Source organism: Manacus candei, unplaced genomic scaffold (genome assembly GCF_025592945.1).
Source record: "Manacus candei isolate 608988 ecotype Guabito, Panama unplaced genomic scaffold, ASM2559294v1 h1tg000047l, whole genome shotgun sequence".
Taxonomy (NCBI): Eukaryota; Metazoa; Chordata; class Aves; order Passeriformes; family Pipridae; genus Manacus; species Manacus candei.
Genome location: NW_026138095.1, coordinates 10,345,162 through 10,362,511, shown reverse-complemented (window position 1 = coordinate 10,362,511; position 17,350 = coordinate 10,345,162). Strand labels below are relative to the sequence as shown.

Genomic DNA, 17,350 nt, shown 5'->3' with positions numbered 1-17,350 from the left:
AGGTGACCGAGGAGACATTCTGAAGAGATTTTCCTCTCTTTCAGATTTTCTTCAACGACCCGGCACAGGAGCCGGCTGAGGACGTGTTCCTCACCGAGCTGTGCACCCAGGGGCAGGACAGCATCTCCCACAGAGGTGTGTGTGTCCCACCAAGCCGAGCCCTGCAGCAGGGGCTGCCACCCTGGGCAGGGGTCCTGCCATCCCCAGACCCCACTCACCCCATCCCTCAGCCCACAGCAGCCAAAGCCATGTTATGGAACAAGCAGGAGGCTTCCCTAAACACCTCCATCTCCCTCTCAGGCACATGAAAACAGGCTAAATGAGAGACCTTGTGGTCACTTGGCTCCTGGTCTCAACCAGCTTTTGTAGACTGTGCCTTTGGTTGGCTCCAGGACCCTGTGGAGTTGGATCAGCACCCTACTTTTGTTGAGGAAATAAGCTGGGCTTTACAGCCATCCCCTTTGCCAGGTGTTTTCCCTGTTAGAAATCCAGCTTCCTCGAGGTGCCAGTTATGGAACAAGAGTGCTTGAAGGCTGGGCCATTACAGAAGGCACATCCAGCCCTTCCATCAGTGCACTGTGGTGTCCAATCCAATGGATGTTTGCCATTGTGGTTGGGCACAGACCCTCGAGTGAGTCCATCTCACTGGAGGTGCTGAGTACACAGAGCCTCAGCCCCCATAGGCAAGGAGAGAAAGCCTGATGTGCCAGACCACTCTGTGATGGAGGGGGTGGCTCATCCCATGGGAGGCCTCCCCTCTGCTCACCACAGACGGGTGGCATGAGTGAAACCTCAATCCCACTCGGTTCCCTTCTTGCAGAGTTAAGCACGACCAAGAAGAAAACAACCCTGGATGGCCCTGGCATAGATCTCACAGTAACATACAGAAAGGTAAGCAGAGCTCTCAGCAGCCCAAAATGTCTCTGCTCACAGGGATACCCAGCATGGCACAGATCTCCTAAAAGGAGGACTCTGGCCCTCCTTCTTTCCTCTGGAATTGCTCTTCAGGAGAGGACAGAGAGGTTGTGGTGAGCTTTAAAAGCCTGGTAGCTAACCCTGTGTTTGTGAAAACCTGCCCCAGACCTCTCCATGTCCAACCTCCCTGCAGGAGGAACTAACAGAGCTTTGCCTGCAGGTCGTGGTGAGTGACCGGGAGAAGGAGCTGGACATGTCCCTGCGCTCCACAGGTCTGCTGATGAAAGCCATCCCTTCTCAGGAGGCTGAAGGTGGGTTCTTCCTGCTTGGAACCACATGAGGAGGGTTTGCTGAGTTTTCAAGTGCTCAACAGAGTAAATCTGAGCACAATCCTTAGTGCCTTAGTTGTGCTTGGGCTGTGGGGTTGAATCAGTGATGGGCATATATTGGTGTCACCACAGTCTGGTGGTGTCTTTTCTCATGAATGATGTGTCTGAGGCTCAGACATGATCTAAGCTTGGCAGCATCTTCCTTTTGCTCCAGCCTTCCTCTTTCATCTTGCCCTGTGAGCTTCCCACCCTGAGCATGATCCTACATGAATCCCTAGCCCATGGAGCTTGCCAGAGTCCTCCTTTTCTGCTGTCCTATGTATCCCACAGGCAGTGCACCCAAATGTGGGGTATGGCACCAGCCCTACTGCAAGCTGAGCTGAGATCCTGCCATGGCCTGAGATTAACATGCTGCTTCTGTTGCAGACCTGGTGTGTCTGAACGTGACCATCACTGAAATCATCAGGACCAGCAACTTGTCAGGACGGTCGTTCTCAGTAAGTACCTGTGGGATCCTCACGGCCCTGGAGGGCTTGGTCACTGCCTGGAAATCCCTTGCAACAGCAGTGAAAGGGGAAAGACTCTGTGGGGAGGAGAAGGCTTTGGGACCACCGTGCTTAGAGGGTGTTTTGTAGTTACGTTCCATGGAAAAGTCCATGCCAAAGCCCCTGCTGGTCAGTGCAACGTGGAATCCTGTCACAGGAGACCCTGAATGACTGAGCTGTGTCCACAGGACAAAGCAGAGAAATAAAGCTTAGCCCCGGTCCTCGTGGCTCCACTTGGGTGCAGGAGAGGGTCTGTAGTTTTGCTACCAACTCCATTTACTCCACACCTTCAGCTGCAGACCCTGCATGTTATTCCCCACAGAAATCCCAAAAAATAATTTAACAAAGCACAAACGTGAAGAAGGAAATTCAGTTAATCTATTTATCAGCTCAGAAAGGTGGAGAGGTAAGAGAAGGGACTGAAATCTTGGGCTTCTGTCCTTTTTGTTTTGCATGAAAGTTCAGGTAGACTCCAGAGGCGACGCTGCCTCACGGGAACCTGTCCCTGCAGTTTGGGTGGCATTAAGTGTTGGTGTCCCTTGGGCATTCAGGCCCTGGAGTCTCCAGTCTCTCAGTTGGTGTTTTTAAGTAGCCAGCACAGTTTTGCTTATTTTCTTTTCACCTGGCTTTTGGGAACACCAAGGTGCTGCAACCCACACTGCCCACAAAGATACCCCACAGCCGTGGAGAACAGGCCATGCCCCACACCAGACATCCCAAACCTTGTAGCCTGGTGCAAGCATTGCCAGTTTGGAAAGCCTGCCCTTACAAAACTTGAGCAGGTTGTGATTACAGGAAAAGGCTTTGCCTTGTGTCACATCTGAGGTTAAAAAATAAAAAACAGGCGAATGTCCTCATCTGTCCCTTTCACACCCATCACGCACACACCACCCACCACCATGCAGCCAAGGGAGGGGAGGGACACACTCACTGGGCTCCTCCTCCTCTCTCCATCCAGGCTGTGGCAAACAGGTTGAAAACACGAAATATCACAGTCAGGAGCACAGAGCAGAGACCCTTCACGGTGCGTCTGGACAAGGACAGCAGAAGAACCTACAGGAACGTGATCAGGTGAGAGTGTGCCAGGCTCTGCCCATCTCCCTGGAAGGGCTGTTTCCCAGGGAGTCCTGGTCCTCATCCTCATGCAGGACAAAAGACCTTCTCCAGGGAATGCAGGGCAGAGGGGTGCTTTGTGGTTTTGGGTGGTGGTGTGAGAAACAAAATGGTTTTTCATTGTACATAAGGTGATGTCATTAAGACAGTAGAATAGGTACTTCCAGGGGCAAACAGATCCTGGATCTCCTGAATTATCTCCTGAGGCTGATGCTCTCTCCACTGACTGTACCTCTCACCAGGGAGTCTCAAGGGGTAGAGAATCCAGCCCTGTGAAAGTAGCAGGGATTAATGTGCCTATAGAAGTGACATATGATGTGTTGGAAACAAGCAGGTAGTTCAAGGTCTGTGGGCCTCATGTAACACTCATAAACTGAATTCCTGAGAATCAGGCTGGGCCAGGCAATGGACACTGGTGGTGTGGTCAAACTGACACACATCAGCTCATCTTTCCAGCCAAACACAGTTGCAAAAAAGCATAAAAGCAGCTGCACATTTCAGTGTGACCATCCTCCCTCAGCAGTCAGTGCAGAGACCTGGTGTTTGGTCTGAGACGAGGCTCTGGCCCTCAAGGGCAGATCTGTACATGCAGCAAATGTGTTCTTGTGCTCTTGCAGCCTGGAAGTGTCTCCTTGCCTAGAGCCCAGCTACTGCTTGCAGAAGACAAGGACCATGAAATTCAGCCTTCACGAAACAGAAGATGTGGGGCTTGTGAAATACATGCCCAAGTCTCTGCTCCTGCCTATCAACACGTTTGCAGGCGTCACACAGTGAAGAAAACGGGAGAAAGCTGGTGTGGGAGATGTGACATTGGGTCATCACAGAGGACATGGAAAAAGAAAACACACTAAAAGGCACCAATGGTGATTTTACAATGGTAATGGTGTGAAAAGCTGCGAGAGCAGGGGTGGATAGGGCTCAGGGTGACAGCCATGCCCTGCTGGGTGACAGTGTGACCACAAATAACAGCCCCCTGCCAAGGGGCAGAGTCTTGCTGCAGAACTGAGTTTTAACCTTTTGCACAAGTCAGGGGAAACCTCTGAGCTTCTTCATTTCAGGAAGATTGGGTGGAAAACCTGGCTGTGGTGTTGGTGCTCGCTGTGCTGTGCATCCCAGGGCAGTTGCTGGCAGTAATATTTATTGTGGTGATGTCTCCCAGCCCAGCATGGGATCAGGGCCCGACTGCCGGGTTCTGCACAGCAAACTCTTCATTCTGGCACAGGGTGATGTATTTGGGCAAACCAGCAATTACTCCCCTGCCTGATTTAGGAAAGCCTGGCCACAATGTGTGTTCTCTGGAAGTCAGTGGAAAACTTGCTGTTGTTTCAAAGGGTTACATGGGATAACAATGAATGGTGTGAAACGGGGACATGGAAATCTGGTGCAATATTGGACAGTGAGGAACAGGTCAAGAACTGCTTGTGCTGCCCAGGAAGTGCTGTGGGATATGCTTGGCTCTGCTTGAAGCAGAGACCTTCACTGAGCAGATATGGAGGCTGCACAGCAGCTCTTGGACATCTGAGCTGCACCTTAGAGTCCACCTGGGATTTCTCTGTGGTTTCACTGTACACCCTTTCTGCATCTTGTCTGGAACCTCACGAGTGCTGGGTGCATTCCTCCAGTTGTACATCCTGGGAACAACCTCCTACAGTCCCAGCAGGACTGGACCTCTCCCATGAGGTCAACCAGCAATGTCTCAGTGTCCCAGCCTGCCTTGCAGTCCTGGTTTGGTCTGTGCCTGCTGTGTTGTGCAGAGGAGTGCTCCTGGGATTGATGGATGGGCAGGATGACTGAAAGACTTCTTTGTTCCTTTCTCCTGCTGCTCCCATGGTGTAGAAACCCTCCCCTGGTTTGCAGCTGGGCCAGGCTGAGCAGTGACAGCACAGCTCCTGCTTCCACCAGGAGTTGTGGAGTGAGTCAGAGTGACCAGGAGTCAGAGTGACCCAGTGTTCAGGATGATCCTGGAGGAGGACCTTGTCTTCATTCCAGTTTTTGACTGAGTGAAATAATGGATGAAATACCATGTGTTGTTATTATCTGTGGTTTCTGGAGTCCAAGGAGTCCCCCATAAATTCACACTGGAGGAATTTCAGGGCATTCCTTCTATGACACTATCATTTCTTTGTTCTCTTGGCTCCCAAAAAGTCGTTACCTGGGCTGCCTTCACTCAGGGGTGCTTGCTTGGATCACCAGCCCAAAGAAAGTGTCCTTTAGCTTTGTAGGTGTACATAACAGCTCTCCCCAGTCATCTCTGGCTGACACTGCTGGGGAATCCCTGGAGCCAGCTCTGTGCTCCAGGGTAATGCCAACCAGCTGCAGTGACACTGGCAAATCCTTATTTAGCCCCAACAAATGGGACAAATCCACCCCTCTGGCCTGTCTGTGCCAGGTCTGCCCAGCCCTGGGGAGCTGCACCTCTGGAAAGTCACTTCTGCTTAACCACCCACACCTGGAACAAGGAGCCCACCTCCAGATATCCCAGTCTGGGGGACTGGAGAGGAGTTTCCCTTCAGCAGAACTGCTCTCAGCTTGTGGGTTGTCTTGGCTGGTTAGGTCTCATGGAAATCTTACCTCTATTTCTTACCACATGCATCAGGGTTTAGGGCTTCAACCTCCCTGGTCCCTCTCTGTGCCAGCAAGCACAGGGCAGCTGTGTTCCCTCTCCTGTCGCCTGGCACAGCAGGCATTGCCCCTTCCTGTTCCCAAGATAAAGGTTGATTTGCTCTCACTCTGAGTGTGTCATGCCACCCAAAACAATTGCTGAAACACACTCCTGGGGGCTCAGCAGCTCCAGAGCTGTCAGCAGGTGACAGGGTATTTAGCAGTGTAAAAAGCCACCAGGTCCCAAGAAATATTTAATCCTGAACCTGCACAGTTGGAAGATCATACTGGGCAGCAGCAGCCTGACCATTTCGAAAGGAAGATACCTTGGAATGCTGGCAGATGTAGCCCCTTGCTCCTGGCAGAGCCAAGCACAGTCCTCAAGCCTTAATGTCCCCCACAGGAGTGACAAGGCTGCAAGGTCTCAGCCACAGCATCTGGTCCTTCAGTACTGTTTTTCACCTCATAAATCAAAAATTGTTGAGGCTCACCTGTGCCAGACTTAGGCAGGAGACATTCTGGTCCTGAAGGAAGCTGAAAGTAGACAGGAGGCTCACAAACAAGTTAGGAACAGCCTGCTTGCACCAGCTGTTCTCCTGTGTGAGCTGGGATAATATGGGGTTTGAGGAGTGACCAGTGGCTCTGCACACATCTTTGGGGCTTCACTGGGGGGGTTGTACACCCCAGCACACAAAGGAAATGCTTAAAAAGCCATGAGACTGTGAGCTGGGTTGGAGTGTGGTCTGTGGCATCCAGAGTTTACTCTGTACAGTTGTAAATTATGTAGATGGAGTATAAATTATTTGTATATATATGAATGATCTGTATCAGAAGGTGCAATCCTTTTAATGCCAGCTAAAAGAAATTAGGTGAAAAAAAACAGCAGAAGCTATTCATTTGTTTGTGGTTTTATGTTTCCCTGTGCCTGGGGTGGGTGGGGAATGAGCTGGCAGGACCAGAAAGTCACCAGTGTCCTTTGGCCCTCTTGGCCAGTGTCTCCTCCCCACCTTGGGGCTCCAGGTTGTGTTACACAGAGAGAGACTTCATGGCCAAAGAGGTCATTTGTGAAGGGATGGGCAAAAATGGCTGAATTGCAGAAATTTGGAAGCAGTGCTCTGTGGCTTTATAACCCCCATGTTGGCTGCCCCTTGACCCCCCTCTGTGCTGAAACACTCTGTCTCCACAGCCTGTTCCCCTCACAGTCTGTCACTTCAAAGCAACCCATTCCCTTAGTTGGGCTTGTCACCTGAGGGTGGGAAAGGGGTGAACCACTGGAAATGGGTGAACCACTGGCTTTCTGCAAGGATCCCCTAAATCCCACTAACCCTACTGACCACAGGAACTGCTCATCAGTTGAGCAGAAACAGCTCACAAACTTGTGCTAATGAATTAGCACAGTTGTGAGAAGAATTTCACAGGTTGTTTCATTTACTCCTGGAAACTGCAGGCAGCAAATGCAGATCCCAGAGCAGCCATAGCACAGGGACAGTGTTCAGGTGTACTCTGTACCCAAAAGTTGCTGGTTTTGCAGCAGCTTCATCTTCTGCACCAGGTCAAAAGCCTGGAGGAACATGGCAGGTGGATCTCAAGGGATGAGGGTGGACACGGTTGCCTGGAGACTGGGAGAGGACAGAAGTGCAGGGTGCATTCACAAACAGCAGAGCCTGGAGCAGGGCTTGCAGACAAACCCTGCTGGCACAGCTGTGTGATGGGTTTTACCTGGCAGGATTCCTCACCTCATTGGAGCCTTCCAGCCCTTCAAAGTCCCTGCTGAATACCTTTATTTACATTGTTATCATAGAATGGTTTGGGTTGGAAGGGACCTTAAATATCATCTTGTTCCAACTCCCCCTACCATGGGCAGAGGCACCTTCCACTAGCCCATGTGGCAGGAAAAATGTATACAAACACCTCCAGCCCAGGTTGCTCCAAGCCTCATCCAACCTGGCCTTGGACACTTCCAGGGATGGGGCAGCCACAGCTTCTCTGGGCAACCTGTGCCAGGGCCTCCCCACCCTCACAGGGAAGAATCTCTTCCCAATATCCCATCTAACCCTGCTGTCTGTGAGTTTGAAGCCATTCCCCTTTGTCCTGTCATTCCAGGCTCTTATAAATAATCTCTCTCCATCTTTCCTGTTGGCTCCTTCAGGTCCTGGAAGGCCACAATTAGGTCACCCCAAACCCTTCTCTTCTCCAGGCTGAACAATCCCAATTCTCTCAGACTTTCCTCATAGCAGAGCTGCTCCAGCCCTCTGATCATCTTGGTGGCCTTTACATCTTGTGCTGATGCCAAACTGGCTTGGCCAGAGTCCATGTGTGTCCCTGTGTGGTGTTTTGCTGTGTCACCCCACAGTCCCAGCTGTGTCATGCCAAGCCTGGCTTCCAGGATGAGTCAGTGCCAACTCCTCCTCCTGCACAAACCCAGCCCAGCTCAGGCAGCAAACAGCACCTTGGCACTTGCAGGGAGTTCAGGTGATCCCCAGCCAGCTGCTTGGGAGCTCTGCATTCTGGACAACCTCCTTCTCCCATGACCTCTCCTGAAACAGTGCCTTGGACAACCTGAAAACACCCAAAGCCGTAAATATTAAACACTTTGTGAAAAATTTAATATGAATCACCAGTTTTCCAGGGGGCTCTACTGGAATTAGAGAGGCAGAATGAAGCCAGTGGTAAGAAATCCTAGTTTAGATCAGTATTACATACAATGAAAATTCATCTCCCACCAGCTCCACGTGAAAAGCTACGGACTGATGGAGGGGGAGGACAACGTTAAACATTAATCCATCATTAATGGGGGATCAATGAGTCTGTAATACAACCTTCCCAGCAGCACCACTGCAAGATGCCAGGAATAAATCAGCTCTAACAGCAGTGTTCCCAGGCCCATCCATATTTCATATCCCGTCAGGGTGAGTTCAGTAGCTCCCTGCTCAGGCAGCTCTTCCCTCCCCTTGCCTGAACTCACTGAGCCCTCCATGGCCACCCAAAACTCAGGTGATCCTGGGCCTTTGAAGCTCCCGTGGGAACACTCCAGAGAAGCTGAAAGCCAGGAGTGATGCAAAAAGGGTTTGGTGCTTGCTGCGGGATTAGGATGTAAATTTGCTTTCTATTTTGGTCTGCATTGAGGTTTTCATTTCCAGGCTGTAATGTCTTTGTTATTCTCCTCTGTATCTTATGGTTACTCCAACATGTCTTTGAAGGACCATAAATTTAAGATCCCAGATGTTCAATCCTCAACTCCCTCGAGCTTTGTTTATTGAAGCTAACCAGAGCTAGTCCAGAAAACTCAAAGCTTTAGTGGTTTAAAGATCACAGAATCAACCAGGTTGGGAAAGACCTCTGAGATCATCCAGTCCAACCCATGACCCAACCCCACCTTATCACCCAGACCATGGCACTGATGCCACATCCAGGCTCTGCTCAAACCCCTCCAGGGATGGTGACTGCACCCCCTCCCTGGGCAGCCCATTCCAAGGGCTGATCCCTCTCTCTGGGAAGAACTTCCCAATGTCCAACCTAAAGCTGCCCTGGTGCAGCTCAAGGCTGTGCCCTCTTGTCCTACTGCTGGTTCCTGGGAGCAGAGCCCGACCCCCCCGGCTCCCCCCTCCTGTCAGGGAGTTGCAGAGAGTGAGAAGGTCTCCCCTGAGCCTCCTCCTCTCCAGGCTGAGCCCCCCCAGCTCCCTCAGCTGCTCCTCACAGCACTTGTGCTCCAGACCCTTCCCCAACCTCGTTGCCCTTCTCTGGACCTGCTCCAGCCCCTCCATGTCCTCAAATCGACGAGAGTCTGTAAGAAAAAGAACGCAGCTGACTGCTACCGCTGCTTGAAATTTTAGGAAAGTTCCATCATTCCCAACAGGACCAGTGAAACGCGGCGGCCCTTTCCAAAATCCTGGCCCGCTCTGGGATCCCGCATCCCGCGGGAAGGACCCGCTCGCCGCCTTTCCCCCCACCCCGGGCCGGCAGACGGCGCAGGGCGGGAGCCGCAGGGACGGGCAGGGGGGACCCGCCGGGGGTGCGGGCAGGGGGGACCCGCCGGGGGTGCGGGCACGGGGGGACCTGCCGGGCCGGGCCGGGCCGGGCCTGCGGCGGGGCCGTGGGCGAGCAGTGGTCCTTGGGCCGAGCCCCGGCCGTGGCCGCGCTGTCCCGGCTGCTGGAGGGCAGCGGGCCGGGCTCCGCGGAGGGCACCGCGTCGAGCATCCCGTGCTGGCTGTGGGTACAGCCCGTGGCCCCCGCGGCCCCGCCGGCGGGCGGGATGAGGGTGAGCCCCAGGCTGGCCCACAGCGAGCCCACCAGCGAGCCCACCAGCACCAGCCGCCGCTCCCTCGGGCAGCCCGGGGGAACGGCCCCGAGAGCCGCCGCCAGGCCCCGCGCCCCGGCCACGGTGCCCATCGTGGTGCCAGCCGCGGCGCCCAGCCCCGGGACAAGCACCTACGGAGCGCTAAGCACCAGCGCTATGGCAAATGCAAGAGCTGTGTCAAAGGAAACAGTGAGAACAACTGCTGGTGGTGTGCTGGCAGCGAGCAGGATGCCAGCACCGAGCGGTTCAGCCTTCCAGGGGTTATTTGGCACAAGGGATGAGCTTGAGGAAAACAGCGGAGGGGTTGGTGAAGGTGGTACAAAGGCAAGTGGCTACTCGATGGACCATCTGGCTGGAGAACTGCTGTGGAAGACATTAATTAGGAGACACAAGAAGCAGAAAAGCTGGCTTCCTACAGACCTCCCTTCCCTGGACTCAAGGAGGAAATGAACAGTGTGGGTTCTGCTGCAGCTGATCTTGCTGAGGAAAGCCTTTCTGCTGCTGCAAGTAATGAGCCTTCTTTGATTAAAACAACTCTTCCCACTGTTGCAGTTAAGTACATGTTTGAAAACCTCTCAGACACTCAAGATGTCAACTTTGAGGCAGCACAAAGCGTCTTGCAGGACAGAGAGCATCAGATTTTTCTCATGGTCCTGGGTGCTGTCGTGCTTTGGGAGCTGCTGGGCACTTCTCTGGAAAGGACAGTGGATGAAGGTGTCTGTGAATACCTGGACTTTGTGGATGCCACTGACAGGTACGGCAGGCTGTGGATGGGAGTTCCCTGGGCGCGGCTACCGGTGCCTGCGGCGTTGCTGTCCTGGTGGATCAGCTGAATTGCTTCCTCAGCGGTTCCATCTCCCGCCTCGCCGTCCACTTCTATGGCTATGCCGTCCTGGTGACGCTCTCACTGCTCGTCAGCGCCTTTTTTCCCATCCACCTTCCCAGGAAAACAGACTGTGGTTTTCCCAAAGCCCTGGTGCTGCTGTGCGCTGGCACCGTGTTCCTCGCCGGCGCCGCCAGCTCTGCCGGGCACAGCTTCCTCTTCTGGCAGATGCAGGACCGAGGCAGCAGCGAGCTCCTGATGGGGCTCTCCGTGTCCATCAGGCTGCTGACTGAGCTGCTGCTCTGGCCCTTCAAGGGGAGGCTGCTGAGGGCTCTGTCGAGCGGCGGCGTGGCCGCGGTCGGTGTGGCCTCCCTGGGCCGTGCTCCCCGTCCAGGCGCTGTGGGCCTTCAGCAGCGGAGCGCTGTGCTGGGCCCTGGAGGTGACAGTGGTGACATTGCCACGCCAGGCACCGAGAGGTCCCTGCAGGCCCTGCTGCGGGGTCTGTGCTGTGGAGCAGGAGCGAGCGTGGGCAGCTTGGCAGGGGGTTTGTGGTGGAGCACTTAGCCTGGCAGTGCTGTTCAGGGCCTGCTGCGTGGGCCTGGCCCTGTGGATCTTCGTGTTCTTCATCCTCTGGTCTAAGCTGCCACGGCAGAAAAAAATGAACTATTCTCGTCTCCTGGCTGCTGATTCCAGTGATACAAGTGACTCTGGAGAGGAGAGCCAGAAGGACTGGCTGGTAAAAGCTATGAAGGCTGAAAGTTTTAACAGGAGTTGGATACAGTAGCATGGGATCAACTAAGCTGTACTTGAATCTGTGGGGTGGTAACGTGGTATGATGGTGATGCCCAGAAATTACTGATAATTCTAAAGTGCTGAATATATACAGTCTGTATCTGACAGGAGAGATTTTTATTTTGAAAAAAATTATAAACCTTATTTTCTTAATATATAGTGTTTTGTAGTAATTTTTCCTTTTTAACATAGTGATTTTGCTTCCAAATCCCTAATAAAGTATTTCAGGTATGCATTTGCTGGAATGAATGTAGCTAAGTTTCTAGTCCAAAAGCAAACTTAAATTGAATTGTTGCTCCCAGGGCTGTCAGTGAAAGCTGTGACCTGTTCTGTGACACAGTCAAATGGAAAATATTGTCATGCTACCAGTACATGAAACTCTCTCAAGGTGCTCTGTCTGTGAACTCTTTGTACTTTATAAGGGATGTGAATAAAAAATGATTCATCTGCTCTGCTTTGATTTGTAAAATAAGGGTTTGCTGCAGACTATTTGCCTTCTCCTGTTTCATGGTTTCAGTATGTGGTTAAGTGTGCGTCTGCTTGGAGTCTGCTGGAAAAAACCTCCATGTGCAGAGGTTCTTTGTGTGGATTTATGGAAGGCGTGGCACCCAGCATTCCAGGTGACCAGGAAGCAGCCAGCCCTTGTGACTTGTGTCACTTCTGTGGGCTGGGAATGAACTGAAGGCAATATCCATTCAGCCTTGGCACTGGTGGAAGCTGGTGATCCTTCCTGGGAGCAGCACCTTTATCCCTGCCAAGTCCAGAGGGGTCCTCAAGCTGCATGTGTGGGTCAGCACAGGCAGGGAGTCACTTTGGGCAGCCACAAACCCACAGGAGAAACACACAGAGATGAATTTATTTCTGTTCCCTTGCTAAGTGGGGGATCCCTGAAGCAACACCTGGGCACAGGTGCAGGGCAGAGAACAGGCACTCAGTCCATGCCAGAGGATCACAGGCTTGCCAAGGGTTATTCCCAGCTGCAAAGTCACTTGTTTACAGTCCTCCTCCCAGTCTTCCTCTTTTAACCCATTCTTCCCAACACTGCCTTACCTGCCTTGCCTTTCCTTCAAAGGCACACAGATTGCAGCACCTCTTAAGGAGGTAAGGTTTCCTTACAAATGAAAAATCAGCAGTCTGATCTCATTAAAAGATCTGTGTCAGACTTCAAATGAGCCTTAGAGTCCCTTCAAAAGCTGCTGTCAGTTTGTGAAGTGCTTCCTTGGACAGGGAGTTGCATCATTCCTTTGCAGAGGGATAGATTTTAATAACATCTGCCTAAGTGGTTTACAAGCCCTGAGACAAGGCAGCTGCAAAAGGCAGAATATTTATTTAAATGCATATTTAATATGTCATATGCAAATGGCCTTGCAATCTGTCACCCTGCTGTGTTCTGGGCTCGGCAGGAAGGGGTTGGAGACAAGGAAAAGACACGCCTTGGAGATAATCTCTTTCTCTGTATGCATCGATTCCACATTATCTGTACATCAGATGCTTTCAGGGTAATTATCTCTCTCTTTTCCTGGCACAAATCCTCAGTGCCATGCAGAATGCTCTGCTGGAATGGCTCTATAGATAGAATTGTCCTCGTGCCAAGAACAGCTGGAACTTTTTATTAAGATATTATCTTCTCCCAGGAATTCAAACACAAGTTGAGAGCAATTTTAGTGTCAAGAATTTATCCTGGCCTTATTATCATATAATACCTCAGGAACAAGAGTTGTTAATAGAGCATCTGACTGCAGTCAGATACATCCCTGCAAGCAGCACATCCCAGAGCCATCAGTGCTTCTGTGAGAGGAACAGAAATAGCTGGAATGGTTTAAAATGCAGTTGCTTCTTTAACTGGAAGTGCCTGCCCTCGTTTGAAGCCAATTACCTGGGCGATCTGTGCTCTTTTTGTCTGCTTCAGCACAACATCCACTGCTGTAATTGCAGCTTTGCAAAGAGAAGCCTTGGAATGGCAGCTGCTGGTGCAATCCACCTGTGGAGAGGGGTGGTGGCTGCCTGGCAGCAAAATCTCCCCTGGGATTTTACCTCATTTGTGGGTAGGTGTGCTCAACCACTGCTGCTGTGAACAGGCAGGATTTCAGGTATGGCCCAAGGCTGAACTTCAGTGTAATAATACTGGATAATAAGATTATTTTTTTAAATTATCGATCCAGTAAACACATTTGATGCTGATTCAGGGGAGAATCATATTTATGCAGTTTGAAATGCATCCTGAATTACAAACCACTGTGGAATGAATGTGGCAGAGGCTCATTCACTGAAGAAATTGCTTTAACCACCAGTTTGATTAAATCATTTTCCACTGAGGTTTATATAAACCAGTTCTGTGTGTGAGCTCTGCAACACTGAGGACTCAATTTCTTCCTCTCTGATGGTCACAGACCCTCCAAGCCAAAAGGGTAAGGAAGGAGATGGACTTAAATTATTCTGTGTGAGCTCTGAGCGTGGCTTTATTGTTCTTGCAGAAGTAAGAATGTGCCAAGGCATTAAATGCTGTTGGGAGTAAAATTTTAATGGAGGAGAATCGAACTGCTTTTAGGGAAAATAGGTTCTCTTGATGTGTTTCCAACCACATCAGGAATTATTTTTGCATTACTTTGCAACTATTTGCAAAAAAATTGATGTAAAAACTTCTGTTTCTTTAAGTTTTTATTCTTAAACAGCAGTTGTAAAGATAAAAGGGATTATAAGATCATGTAAGACTTTACTCTTTGCCTACTTCAAGGAAATTTTAAAGGCTTATACGTAGAAATACTAATTTCCCCCCCCTTGGTGTCTGTCCAGGGTCTGAGTGGAGCTGTGTCCTTCTCTGAACACAATTAGATGTAACTGAGCTCAGGAAGCAAAGAGGAGTTAGTGTTGAGGAACGAGTTCCATGCAATGATGGTCTTTGTAGCTCTTAGATTTTAAATTTGACATAGCTCGGTGTATGTGTCCTTTGTGAGAGGTTTCAGAGGAGATGAGTAAATCAGTTTTATTAGATGAGACACCATCTCCCAAAAAATAACCAAGACCTCTTGAAACAACTTGCACCTACAGTGCAGGTGGTTTCAGGATACAACGGACCCAGGAGCTGAGAAACTCCTTGAATCTTTATCCTGCTTTGCAACAACTCGTTCCCAAATTATAAGGGAACTAAAATTACAGACTCTGTCTTTATTTTATGATGGAATATTACAAATGTTTCCTTCAGCTCCTCTCTGTGTGCATCTCACATCTGTGATTGACTGCAATAGTGTGGTACTCCCAGAATGGGAAATTAGGGAAAACTCTATAAATGTTAATTTTTCTAGTGGATCTGATCAGCATGGTAAGGTCCTTTCCAGGGCTCTCCAAAGATTTCTGGGATTCAGCCAGCAACCACAGCGTGGTTCTTTGTGGACTGTAGTGAAACCTGCCCAGATGTGTTCACAGAGAGGTTTTTGTGTCTTTGTAATGAATTGTTTCTCAAAATTGTAGGTATGGTCCATGTAAGGTAAATCTATTTAGCTGTAGTTTCAAAAGAAGAAGAGTGATGTTTTTGAGAGTTGGAGTCCCAGCACAGGAGGGACATGGAGCTGCTGAAACGAGTCCAGAGGATCAGAGGGATGGAGCAGCTCTGCTGGGAGGAAAGGTGAGAGAATTGAAATTGTTCAGCCTGGAGAAGAGAAGCTTTGGGGTGACTTAATTGTGGCCTTCCAATACCTGAAGGAGCTACAAGAAAGATGGAGAGAGACTATTTCCAAGGGCCTGGAGTGACAGGACAAGGGGGAATGGCTTCAAACTGACAGAGATTACGGTTAGATGGGATTAGGAAGGAATTCTTCCCTGTGAGGGTGGGGAGACCCTGGCACAGGTTGCCCAGAGAAGCTGTGGCTGCCCCATCCCTGGAAGTGTCCAAGGCCAGGTTGGACGGGGCTTGGAGCAACCTGGGCTGGTGGAAGGTGTCCCTGCCCATGGCAGGGGGTGGGACTGGATGAGCTTTAAGGTCCCTCTGACCCAAACCATTCTCTGATTTTATGATTCTATTTATCAGGAGGGAGCCAATGTAAGAGAGTCTCTGCTAATTTACACTGTACATTTCTCAGGGAACAGATAAATTTTGCTCTGTGTGGTTTCTGTCTGGTTTTCTGGCCAAGGGCATTTTTTACCTTCAGTTGAGACCATAAAATTGTGACCCCAAATGCAGAGGTGGCTATGAGGCACCTTTATAATTAACCTTTGCTTCACCTTTGGTATATTGAGAAGTCTTGCCTGAAGAAATCAAGGAACAGTTATTGTGACCCTCCCCAGTACAGCAGACAAGGAAGTTGTTGGTAACATGACTTTAGTTCTGAAAATTTGAGAACATTTCTGTTGGAAGGTCAGACCTATGGGGGTAGTTACAACACTGAAAGCAGAAGGCTTGTGTCAACACAGGGTTTTGTTGTTAGCAAAAGGGATTTTTAGCCAGGGAACATAATCATGTGCTGAAATAACTTTAATTCAAAGCATGAATTAAGAAACACAAACCTGATTTTTTGCCAAATGCCAAGGGAAATGAAGTTAGTAAATACTCTGGACTAGTTATTCTGACTTGTACATCCCTCCATAAGAAGAGACATTCAGGTCCTTGGGACCACAGTGCTTTCTCAGGGAATCTGTCACCAAGATGCACCTGAGTTGGCAGCCAAGGACCCAGGAGTGTCACCTTGGAACTGTTTTTGAAGACTCAGAATTTGTTCTGAGTGGTATCTGGTGCTTGCTGTTGAGAACTTCAAATGCCTGTGTCCATCCTAATGCTCTCCAAGGTGCATTTTAATTCTCTGTGTGTTTGTCAGCCCATTTCTGGGGGGATTGTGTTACTGTTGCTTGGTACAGGCTGGTGCTCTGTAACCCTATAACATAGGTGTGCTTTCTGTCATGTAGGTGCTTCATTTCTGAAGAAGGGACTGTACACAGGGAATATTTGCACCAATGTGAGTCACCTCAAGGCCCATTAAAACTTCTGAGCCTCAGAACTGAAGGACACAGAGCGTGCCTGGGTGAAGGAGGAACCCCAGTTGTTGAGGAGCAGACGGCTCCTGGACCGTGTGGTTGCACCTGATTTGCACTTACCTCTGCCAAATGGATTTGCACATCATGGTTCCATTCCATGCAGCAGAAGAACTGGCATGTGTTAATTGGATCATAACTCTGTGTGTGACTCTGGACTGTTTGATTTACGCCCCTGCTTTTATTGAGAATATGAGTGACTGTATCGAGTGTGTCCAATTCAGGTTGAGCCCACGGCAGATCTGGCTGCTCATGGTGAAAGTCATCCTGCAGAATATGCAACTGAAGAACTGATTAAAATATTTACAGGTTCATTTTCTGTGCTCTGGGGAGCAACCAAAACGAGGTGAGTCACTTCAGACCCGAGTTCGAAGTTCTAGTGATGGAGGATGCTCATCACTTAATCAGCTGAGGAACAGCCACTTCATGACTATCCTTACACTTCACATTAAAACAACCAAACCAATCAATCCCAGAGTGGCTGTGTCCCTCAGCTGGCCTTTCCTGTCCAGCTGGGAGCCTGGGAGTTGAAATCACAGTGCAGCTGCCTTGCAAACTCAGGGCATTCCAGAACAATTCATTTGAATACGGAAACTCTGCTTTTCCAAGGATCACCATTTCAGGTCTGGGGTCTGTCACAGCCCACCTCGGTGGCCTCGTGGCTTTGTGCTGTTCCTGTCCACGAGGTGATCCTGTGTTTTCAAAGAATTTCTGGAGCAAGGTACTCCTGTGGCTGCCCACAGTTCACTGGCTGCTGCTGTATTTGTAACTCAGAGCAGCAGCTCCCATATCCTGTGTATTTTCCCCTGTTTTTACACACAGACTTAATTCTTGTTCTGTTTGTATGCCACAGTTATCCTCAAAGAATGAGGCACCATCTCCCTTGCACACATTCTGGTTTAAACCACTGAAC

The 17,350-nt window shown here is 50.2% G+C and overlaps 2 protein-coding genes across 5 annotated transcripts in view; both read left to right on the top strand.

The window, feature by feature from the left end:
- PIK3R6 (phosphoinositide-3-kinase regulatory subunit 6) overlaps positions 1-6,336 on the top strand; it is a 40,979-nt gene extending 34,643 nt beyond the window's left edge. For all 4 annotated transcript variants that reach the window (XM_051797501.1, XM_051797498.1, XM_051797499.1 and 1 more), the window contains 6 exons: positions 45-135; positions 821-891; positions 1,136-1,226; positions 1,671-1,741; positions 2,748-2,860; positions 3,520-6,336. In XM_051797501.1, the coding sequence (XP_051653461.1) occupies positions 45-135; positions 821-891; positions 1,136-1,226; positions 1,671-1,741; positions 2,748-2,860; positions 3,520-3,676 (594 nt within the window). In that variant the 3' untranslated portion in view covers positions 3,677-6,336. The remainder of the gene's footprint in view (positions 1-44; positions 136-820; positions 892-1,135; positions 1,227-1,670; positions 1,742-2,747; positions 2,861-3,519) is intronic.
- A 3,501-nt stretch (positions 6,337-9,837) lies between these two features.
- MFSD6L (major facilitator superfamily domain containing 6 like) lies at positions 9,838-11,838 on the top strand. The gene is given in 5 exon segments (XM_051797538.1): positions 9,838-10,571; positions 10,574-10,985; positions 10,987-11,069; positions 11,072-11,171; positions 11,173-11,838. Coding segments are annotated over 5 exon segments (1,155 nt in total). The 5' UTR covers positions 9,838-10,246; the 3' UTR covers positions 11,408-11,838.
- The last annotated feature ends 5,512 nt before the right edge of the window (positions 11,839-17,350 follow it).